Consider the following 11119-nt stretch of genomic DNA (forward strand, 5'->3'; position numbering starts at 1 on the left):
TTACTTCTTGATGCAGTTTGTCATTAGTAGATGGACGTCCTGCCTCTCGTCCAACAGTAGCATGGCTCCCAAGTACCCTATCCGTTTGTCAGTGAACTTCTGGGATGCAATCAACTTCAGGCACTCCAGCTGGAAAACAAAACTCATCAAATCAAATTCTATTTGTCACATGTGCCGAATAGAACAGGTAGACCTTACAGTGAAATGCTTACTTACAAGCCCTTAACCAATAATGCTTTAAAAAATATACAAAGTGTTAAGTAAAAAAAATTAAATAAAAGTAACAAATAATTAAAATAGCAGCAGTAAAATAACAAGCAAGGCTATATACAGGGGGCACCGGTTAGTCAAGGTAATATGTACATGTAGGTAGAGTTAAAGTGACTCTGCATAGATAATAAACAGAGTAGCAGCAGCGTAAAAGAGGGGTCTGGGTAGCCCTTTGATTAGCTGTTCAGGAGTCTTATGGCTTGGAAGAAGAAGCTGTTAAGAAGCCTTTTGGACCTCGACTGGGTGCTCCGGTACCGCTTGCCGTGAGGTAGCAGAAAGAACAGTCTATAACTGGGGTAGCTGGAGTCCTTGACAATTTTTAGGGCCTTCCTCTGACACCGCCTGATATAGGGGTCCTGGATGGCAGGAAGCTTGGCCCCAGTGATGTACTGGGCCATATGTACTACCCTCTGTAGTGCCTTGCGGTCGGAGGCCGAGCAGTTGCCATACCAGGCAGTGATGCTCTCGATGGTGCAGCTGTAGAACCTTTTGAGGATCTCAGGATCCATGCCAAATCGTTTCAGTCTCCTGAGGGGGAATAGGCTTTGCTGTGCCCTCTTCACGGCTGTCTTAGTGTGTTTGGACCATGATAGTTTGTTGTTGATGTGGAAACCAAGGAACTTGAAACTCTCAACCTGCTCCACTACAGCACCGTCGATGAGAAAGGGGCCGTGCTTGTTCCTCCTTTTCCTGTAGTTCACAATTTGTCTTGATCATGTTAAGGGAGAGGTTGTTGTCCTGGCACCACACGACCAGGTCTCGGACCTCCTCCCTATAGGCTGTCTCATCGTTGTCGGTGATCAGGCCTACCACTGTTGTGTCATCGGCAAACTTGATGATGGTGTTGGAGTCATGCCTGGCCATGCAGTCATGAGTGAACAGGGAGCACAGGAAGGGATTGAGCATGCACCCCTGAAGGGTCCCCGTGTTGAGGATCAGCGTGGCGGATGTGTTGTTCCCTACCCTTACCACCTGGGGCAGCCCGTCAGGAAGTCCAGGATCCAGTTGCAGAGGGAGACGTTTAGTCCCAGAGTTCTTAGCTTAGTGATGAGCTTTGAGGGCACTATGGTGTTGAACGCTGAACTGTAGTCATCCGTTCACAAAACTGCGCTCTTCGGCGAGACACATTCACTGCCAGAAACAACAAGACATTCACAGATGTAGGTTAATAAATTAAGAACGGTGTTATTTTTAAACATACCTGCCCAAAGTGCGCTGGGTAGCCCAGCATGTGCATGTAGAGTAGCTTAGCCACATTTCTACAGCGGTAAGTGTTGTCTTCCTCTCTGAAGGACGAGCGTATAGCAGCACACTCTTTCTGGATCATCTCACGCTCCTCTGCCTGGGTCCGAGCTGTCCGGATGGTCCGGATCAGCTCCCGCAGTCTGATCGGCGCTGGCATCCTCTGGAAAACACGGAGAAACTAAACATTTGGCACAGGTGGCCTTACTGCAAAGTCATATTCTAATCTGACAGCCGGTAGGTGAAAATAGGCCTACGTCATTATGAAAGTATGGTGGGGAATGACAATGATATGAGTAACTTATTTGTTTCTCCAACATTTGTATTGCTTAAGGCGTTAATACAGACATAAATAAAGAGGACAAATCCATTAAGACGAATGAAAGAAAAATGCCTGGGGTGATGGTGGGTCCACAGAGTGTCTGTCTGTATGCATTTCTGAGTTAAAGTGCATGTAGCTGGGGGGCTAGTAAACTCACCTGACCACCACTTCTGTCTAGCTCATTATGGTTATCATTAGGAAGCCATGGGTACTCATTCATTCTATAAGATAAATGCATACTCCTGTAATGGTATTTTTTGGTAGCCTATGTGATGAAAAATATTTGAATAGCAAATTAGCATTGTTCTGTGAGTACAGCCTCAAATGTGACAAGTAAATGGAGAATGCCTTGCTCAGAAGCTTGTGAAGAGAGCACTAAGGTTTCAAACCAGTGGAGGGTGATTAAATATTGAAGGGGCACATGCTTGGAGGCGAGATTACATTCTCCAGTATTAACATGCAGCCACACAGAGGAATAATAACAGGAGCACAGTGTCCCAGTTCTAAAACATCAGCCAGGTACAGACCTGGCAAACACAAGAGAACTCACAGTACCGTGCCTCTACGATGTTACTAATGTACTCCCATTCTAACAAGAACGCTGCTCCATGAGAGGATGCATTCAGAATTAAATGATTAGACACAAGCATATAATCTCTCACCCCATGAATGATATGTGTCTGACTCAGAGATAGAGGGATTTGATTTGTTGTTTTTATAGGTAGGCAGCAAGATGATAATGACAAATACACTGTACTACTTCCTATTTGATAAGTAGACTTCCTGTGTGGTATAACATTCACCACAGCCTGTGGTCTCAGAGGCCAGCAAGGTACAGCAGGTTGACCACCTAGTCTGTATGTGCACACAACTACCACAATCCAATGGCCTCTGGTCAAGAAGAGGAAGCCTGCATGTTGGATCTATACACTAGCTGACTAAATCGGTCTCATGCCCATTTCAGAGGATCAAATATACAAACAGGTAAATGAGACCTTGACTGTATGAAGACAGGTTAAAACTGCTTCTCCTCGATCACATTTGTAGGCGATGTCATGGAAAATTTGGCTAGCTAAACTCATGCGCAGAAACAAGTCATTGGGTCTAACGGTCATCTCGTACCGAACTGCATGTGCAGGGCATCAAATCGAAGGCACCCCTTCGATATACAGTAGTTTTTGACGAAAATTAAAACGTGTCAGTTTGTCACTTTCACGAGGTTGAAGTAATAACATGTCCAACTAATTAGGACATTTTCTATAACATAGGATGCCTTTCGACTTCAAGAAAATTAACAACCAAGGAAGAATTTCACTTCCCTCATTGAATTCTCAAACCACGGACTGGTCTGTTTGTTCCGTTTTGCAAGCTTTCCCGAAGTCTCCCGATGTTGCGCCTCTGAGTTTGGAAACTCTGCGTTAAAACCCTGCAGGAATTCATTGGGTAAATGGTGCATGAACACTGAGCTGCATCACAATCCTTCATGAACCGTCTGCTCTTGAGGATGAGCCCAGCGGTGGTGTGAGAGCAATCCGGAAACACAGAGGAAGGATTGCTCTCTTGGCAGTTAAGAGATAGTGTGACAAAATTGCTCAATAGGCTTTAAGCTTTAAAGATTCAGTAGAGAAAGAAGTAACAAACTGGCACAATGAGAGCCATGGATATGCGGTCTCCCTTGAGAGGGGAAACTACAAATGTGTAATAACTACACATGAAATACAGATGCCAAGTCATATGAAGTGACTCGTACGACAAAAGGCCAACAGATCTTGGCATTCCAAAGGCACGTCGTCATTGGGTGTGCTAAACAAACTCTACTTCCTGCTTTCAGAAACCCCTATAGCAATGACACGTTTGACTTTCAACACCTGAGTTAAAGCAATTAACACTGCGGCCTACCCTCTAGTGTAGTACATTCAGAAAGTGTACACTTCCAGTACTACAGCCAGACACAGCAGAGTGACAGAGGATGTAAGAGAAACCCTGGGCAGGCTGGAGTGGGCAGAACAAGGTCAAGGGCCTGGCACCAGCAGTGGGTCTGGAGGAGGCCTTGTTTATTGCAGTGAAGGGCCTGGTGAGAGGGGTGTGTGTTAATGCACCACCGCCACAACAGGGGATCCATCACGCGCACTATGCCAGGAACAAACAGGGAAAGTTATTACTGCTGGCTCCTGCATGCAGAGAAGAGGTGTTTTATGGCTTCCCATCTCAAAAGAAGCATGGCTCTTATCTGTTAGCATGGATAATGTAATGAAGCAGTTACAGCAAGAGGGATGACAGTAATTAGTTGCTGAACAAAGCCATTTTCTGCATCTAGCCGCCTCAGAGCTGACAATGTTAGTGAAAAAAGAATGCACAGAGCAGACACCTTAAAACTAGGGAAAATATAAAGGCTGTACACACAAAAAGGTCCAACAGATTACAGACAATCCAATAATAACACCAGTTATGTTATCACATCAAAGACTTTCCAATACCAGGGTATACGGTATTACCGGAAGTGCACACAAATGGTGCTATATTTTTTTTAGGCAACATGGATCTTAATCCAAGGAGGGAATTGATTGTCTCTGCTGTAACCAACAAGCATTATCTTGACATCATATATCCACCCTGGGCTGGATATAACTTAAATTTGGCACATCTTAGATAATTAACTTACACTCACCGGCAGGTTTATTAGGTACACCAATCCAGAAAAGCCTGAATTCTTTGGTGTATTCTACAAGGTGTCAGGGATGTGGATACTAATGCGATGGTGCTAGACACAGCAGAGTGACAGGCGAAAGCGATGGCATCACGCAGATGATGCAGATGGACGACGGTCCAGTCATGCAGCGTACAGCCCGTTACATCTCATCCCAAACATGCTCTATTGGGTTGAGGTCTGGGGACTGTGCAGGCCACTCAAGTAAACTAAACTTGCAGTTATGTTCCAGGCAATGTTTTTCCAGTCATCAATTGTCCAGTGTTGGTGATAGTTTGCTCACTGGACCCACTTCTTGTTTTTAGCGTATAGGAGTGGAACACGCTGTAGTCGTCTGCTGAAATTGCCCATCCGTGACGAGGATCAACCAGTTGTGCTTTCCGAGATGCCGTTCTGAACACCACGATTGTACTGCGCTGCTATTTGTCTGTTTGTGGCCTGCCCGAGCCTGCATGATTCTTGCCATTCTCCTTTGACCTCTCTCATCAACAAGAGGTTTTACCCCACAAGACTGCCGCTGACTGGATGGTTTTTTGTTTGTCACACCATTCTCGGAAAACCCTTGACACTGCCTTGCGTGAAAAGCCCAGGAGGGCAGCTGTTTCTGAGATACTGGATCGGGCGCGCCTGGCACCGACGATCACACAACGCTCAAGTCACTCAAGTCACTCGTTTTGCCCATTCTAACGTTTTATCGAACAGTAACTGAATGCCTCGATGCCTGCTTTATATAGGAAGCCACGTGACTCACTGTCTGTAGGATCGATCCATTTCCGGGAACAGGGTGGTGTACCTAATAAACTGGCAGGTGAGCGTATTGTTTTCCATGTATTGAAGCATGCATCCATGCAGCCCCTGAGAAAAATGTAAGGTCGAGTTAGCAGCACCATGGAGTAAGGCTGGGCGACAAAATTCATTTGCATGCATGTTTTTGTGCGATATTCCAAATGCCTTTATCACAAGAATCAAGTTCTTATATATTATTAATTTTTATGAGCGTTTGTCCGCTTGTTCTCATGTCTTTTTGGTCTCGGCTGTTTCCATCCTTCTCTGCTGTGTGCAATGACTTTAGACTGTGTGCACCTTCCCATTCACTCGCTCTCACACACACACACACACACACACACAACAACAAATACACAACAACAAATATTAGAGATCACTTCTTCCTCTGATAAGCGGTTTCAATTCGAGGTTTGGTCCAACAGAATTGTTCAATTTCCCTTTAACGATACACTTTCTAATTGCGCGCAGAGCAGACACTAAAATGGGAGTAGCCATTATCATTGATTCTGGAAAATTAACGCTCAATTTGTCACGCACAGCATGGCTGTACCGCTAGCAGCAATTTTGCAGAACGTCACAATAGCAGTCTAGTATGCGTTTTATAAATGTGCAATAAACACAATTATATAAAGAATTGGCAAACTCATTCTCATTGCGAAAAAACAACAGTTGATTAACACATCTGAACAAAGTGGACAGGCTAGCAAACTGTCCAAACAGCTAGAGATGGACAGACGGGTGTGTTCATAACAATTCAACTGTCCTACCTTGTTAACTAGCAAATAGATCCAATCTGGCTAAACTTCAAATAGAAATTAGCTGGCACATGAGCTTGCGCTTGAGAGATTGTTAATTTTCTATAATGCTTGCTACAAGAAGTGTCATTATTAGTGATTTGTGCATTATAATTGTTTCAAGTTCAATTTGTAAAAGAATAATAAAAAAGGGCATTTTCATAGACTTGAAAGCCAGTTTAGTGATTATTGCAAAAAAGAAGGTTAAACTACAGTTACAAAATAATTAGTGGGTCTTGTGGTTGTGGAAGGCTTAAATTTAGCCTAGGTAACTTCACAAGCCCTCCATTCATTAGATTATTGCTGACTGTTTGACCTTAAATTGTATAGCAAAGCTTATTTAGATTTTTTTTTTTAATGGAGATATACACTATATATACTAGATATACACACACACACAAAAGCATGTGGACACCCCTTCAAATTAGAGGATTCGGCTATTTTAAGCATATGTTGCTGACGTGTATAAAATCAAGCACGCAGCCTGCAATCTCCTAGACAAACATTGCCAGTAGAATGGCCTGTACTGAAAGCTCAGTGACTTTCAACATGGCAACATCATAAGCTGCCACCTTTCCAACAAGTCAGTTTGTAAAATGTTCTGCCCTGCTAGACTGCTCCGGTCAACTGTAAGTGCTGTTATTGCGAAGTGGAAATGTCTAGGAGCATCAACGGCTCAGCCGCAAAGTGGTAGGCCACACAAGCTCACAGAACGAGACCACACGTATCACATAAAACTCATCTGTCCTCAGTTGCAACACTCACTATCGAGTTCCAAATTGCCACTGGCAGCAACATCAGCACAATAACTGTTCATCGGGAGCTTCATAAAGTGGGTTTCCATGGCCGAGCAGCCGCACACAAGGCTAAGATCACCATGCGCAATGGTTTCATAATTGGTAATCGGCATTTTTGGACGCCGATTACATTGCAATCCACGAGAAGACTGCGTGGCAGGCTGACCACATTTTTTTTTTTATATATATATATATATATATATATATATATATATATATATATATATATATATGAGAGAGATTTAAAAAATATATATATATATTTAAAAAATATATATATTAACATATTCACTAGTTAACCTATTAATATTATCAACCAAGTGTAGTTAACTAGCTTGTCCTGCGTTGCATATAATCAATGCAGTGCCTGAAATTGTGTCACTTCTCTTGCGTTCAGTGTAAGCAGAGTCAGGGTATATGCAGCAGTTTGGGGTCGCCTGGCTCGTTGCAAACTGTGTGAAGACTATTTCTTCCGAACAAAGACCATAATTAAATTTGCCAGAATTTTACATAATTATGACATAACATTGACGGTTGTGCAATGTAACAGCAATATTTAGACTTAGGGTTGCCACCTGTTCGATAAATTATGGAACAGTTCCGTATATCACTGAATGAATAAACATTTTGTTTTCAAAATGATAATTTCCAGATTTGACCATATTAATGACCAAAGGCTTGTATTTCTGTGTTTATTATAATTAAGTCTCTGATTTGATGTAGCAGTCTGACTGAGCGGTGGCAGCAGCAGGCTTGTAAACATGAATTCAAACAGCACATTCCTGCGTTTGCCAGCAGCTCTTCACAATACATGAAGCACAGCGCTGTTTATGACTTCAAGCCTATGAACACCCGAGATTAGGCTGGTAATACTAAAGTGCCTATAAGAACATCCAATAGTCAAAGGTCTATGAAATACAAATGGTATAGAGAGAAATAGTCCTATAATAACTACAACCTGAAACTTCTTAACTGGAACCACCAGCTTTCATATGTTCTCATGTTCTGAGCAAGGAACTTAAACGTTAGCTTTCTTACATGGCACATATTGCACTTTTACTTTCTTCTCCAACACTGTTTTTGCATTATTTACACCAAATTACTTATTTGAGACTAAGTAGATTTTATGTATTAAGTTCAAATAAGTGTTCATTGTTCATTCAGTATTGTTGGAATTGTCATTATTACAAATATATATATATATATAGATACAATTACAAGTAATTCACACCCTATAGTCCAGCAATCTGTTTAAATGCATGAATCATGACAACACACATTCAGCACCTAGGCTTAATGACTCGAGCAAAACAAATGCTTACATTTCCTGTGACTGACATCTGACAAGTAACCAAAGCCCCAATCAGCCTCTGTGCTCATAAGTGTGTGCACACAACATATATGGAAAATCCAGTCTGCTAGACTAACAAAGACTGAGGAAATGTTGGTTCTACTACAACGTTGCAATAGCTTTTATAGGCACACATTATTTTATTAATTACAACATGAAAGACATTACTTTTTCTTTATTATGTCCACAAAAGCTGGCACAAAAGATGCGTTTGGTCTCGACAGAGAGGACGGGTTGAGCACAATAGATGGATTAGGAAGGCCATATGTGGAGAAGGTTTGCACTTGCTGAACTGTTGGGCAGCTACCACCAAAGAAGCACTCAACAACATTCGCTTTGCTCAACCTTACTCTCCCAGGACAAAAACAGTACTGTTCAGCTGTATGGCTACGCTACAGATTTTAGTCCCGCTATATTTCACAGGAGCTTGGACAGCCAACACTGTGTCATTTGGTCAAGCCAAGTGACGCAAACATTGCTGTCAAATGGAATGACTGACGCGAGGCATTATCCTGATCAATTAGAGGGGGTGGATCTCAAACACCCCTGAACTTATTCCTGTCCCAGTTGAATTAGGCCCTTGTCCTCCACATGCATACTGATGCATTTGATCATGCTATTTAAGACTGCTTTGGGAACAAATTGGGCATAAAGAAAGAAATAATGATACAGTGATTGTTATCAACACCCTCATATAGCCACAAAAGGGATCATATTTGACACCAGCTGTGGCAGATTTCCGGAGCGAATGGAATTGCCCATTCCTCTCCTGAGACTCTAGAAGATATACAAGCCTGCTGAGCCTAGCAACCAGTGGTAAGATAAAACAACCTCAACACATGGTTGAGTCCACTGGGGACATAGGCTACTAAATTTCCATTGTCCAGACTCCAGAGACAACGCACACCATCAATTAAGCTCTTTCCAATTGAGAACCTCGGCGCTGTACAATAATACAGCAACTGTATAGGAGTATGTGCCACAATTGACTTCCTCCTTACACAAAGTTATGCCGATGAAGTTCATTACGTTACAGAAACAATTCAAAGCCACCATTCTAGAGGGAGCGCTCCTTTCTACACAATATCCCAGCATATTGTTCTCTTTGACACTCATTTTGCCGTCAATGCTCAGCCAAGCTCTCACCAGGATATTTAATTGGTAGTGTTACAGCAGGCTGCTACCTCCATTCCAACCTAAAAACAATTCTGCAAGTAGTATGACAGTACATTTATACAAAACATTGACCTACATGGTTTAGCCAAGTATTGGCCTACCAATATAAGTGTGTACTGTCAGAAAGCCTTCATTGAATAGGCTGAAAATGCAGATAAAACATGGGCACTTGTCAGCTGGTTTAATGCAAATACAAAGAACATGCAATGAAAAAGCAAGTCGATCTGAGTGTATGACACTGATGTTGACTTCAGGAGAATCAACTGACAGGAGAGGTGGCAAAAGGGAAGCAGGAAATAACATTTTTTTTAAAAGAGTTAAATATTTTAAGAACTTTTCTACACAGATGCAAGCCAGCTCAAAAAAAAAAAAAACAATGGCTGTAATACCACATAAATAGCCTAATAATCACAAGTGAAGCAGGTGGCATAATAACCCACTTCTTTAAAAAGTCTGGGGATGGCACAACTGAAGAAATGAAAGGTTTGCTACAACTAACTAACACACTTGAGAATTGACACTTGTCGAGGTGTGTAAACAACTTACATAATAACGTTAGTACATTTAATTCAACTTCCCCACACAACCAGTATGTGAGTATTGTAGCTAGCTAGTTAACGTTAAGTAGCAACAAAAACAAACAAATAAACAAAAAAGTAGCAACAATACCATAGTAGCTAGCTAGTTTAAGTAACGTTAGTCACTTTAAATTCATTGCAACCACGTAGAAACAGCCAAAGCTAACGTTACAACAGTTACACCCAAGCTAGGTATAACACACATCTTATTTGAAGCGTGGGTATACGTTAGAGTTAAACTTGAACACATCAATGTATTGCGCTAACTAAGTTTATGTTAGCCAAGTAGTTGGCTAACGTTATTGGCAAACTACAGTAGTTAGCTAGGTAACTTCCACGTCCGTACATATCTACATTCTGCATACCAAGTAGCTGGCTAGCCAGTAACGTTAGCTGGGTAGGGTGGTTAGCTTGCTATGGTAGATCACAAGCCCACAGAAAGATAGTTCAATTGCTAATCATCTCTTGAACGCAATACTTTACGAACCTTTAACCACACCTGTCAAATATATTATGCATTGTCACGTTACCACTAGTTAGCATTAGCACTAACAAGCTAACAATCCAACGCCCGAGCAGAGGCCATTTCAGGGCGAACATAGCACAATAACAGCCTTCTAATTTCTCAGACATAAGTAAACACTTTTAGCAAGTGAACATACAGATCATAGCTAGATAGCTACGCAATTGCAAAGAGGCCTTCATCGCACTGATTTAGCTAGCAAGTTAGCTAGCTAGTAGGATTAGTTAACTAGATAGCTGCCTTTCCTACATACCTACCGGTACATCTCGTTTGAGTAACACAGCAAATAACCAAATGCAATATTGACATAAATTGAAGGCGTATAAGCAAGTAAAAGTTAAGTATAAAAACAGATTTCTAAGGTTAAAGATCGCACAAGTACATATCAGGTAAGCATACCAGCTAGCCGACACCAGGCTACCGCTTCTCTGACAGACAACCCCCCCCCCCCGTACACTGGCTGGTTAGCGCAGCCTCACTTCCGATCATGTAGCGCCAACATGGATTATTGTCACCGCGGTTTAAGACAAAGTCGTGCTGATTTTTCAGCTATAATCAAATAAACACATCTGT

General features: G+C 42.0%; 1 protein-coding gene across 3 annotated transcripts in view; it reads right to left on the reverse strand.

Annotated features, from left to right (window-relative positions):
* Window positions 1-11119, reverse strand: part of LOC139411460 (AP-1 complex subunit gamma-1-like) — a 29392-nt gene that overhangs the window by 18011 nt on the left and 262 nt on the right. For 2 of the 3 annotated variants that reach the window (XM_071157862.1, XM_071157864.1), the window contains exons 2-3: window positions 1472-1675; window positions 5-129 (exon numbers count right to left, since the gene is read on the reverse strand). In XM_071157862.1, coding sequence (XP_071013963.1) covers window positions 5-129; window positions 1472-1672 — 326 coding nt within the window. In that variant the 5' untranslated portion in view covers window positions 1673-1675. Of the gene's footprint in view, window positions 1-4; window positions 130-1471; window positions 1676-10945; window positions 11009-11119 lie in introns of those variants that run through there. The other variant, XM_071157863.1, reaches the window with a different exon arrangement.

The sequence above is a fragment of the Oncorhynchus clarkii genome, chromosome 6 (assembly GCF_045791955.1).
Source record: "Oncorhynchus clarkii lewisi isolate Uvic-CL-2024 chromosome 6, UVic_Ocla_1.0, whole genome shotgun sequence".
NCBI lineage: Eukaryota > Metazoa > Chordata > Actinopteri > Salmoniformes > Salmonidae > Oncorhynchus > Oncorhynchus clarkii.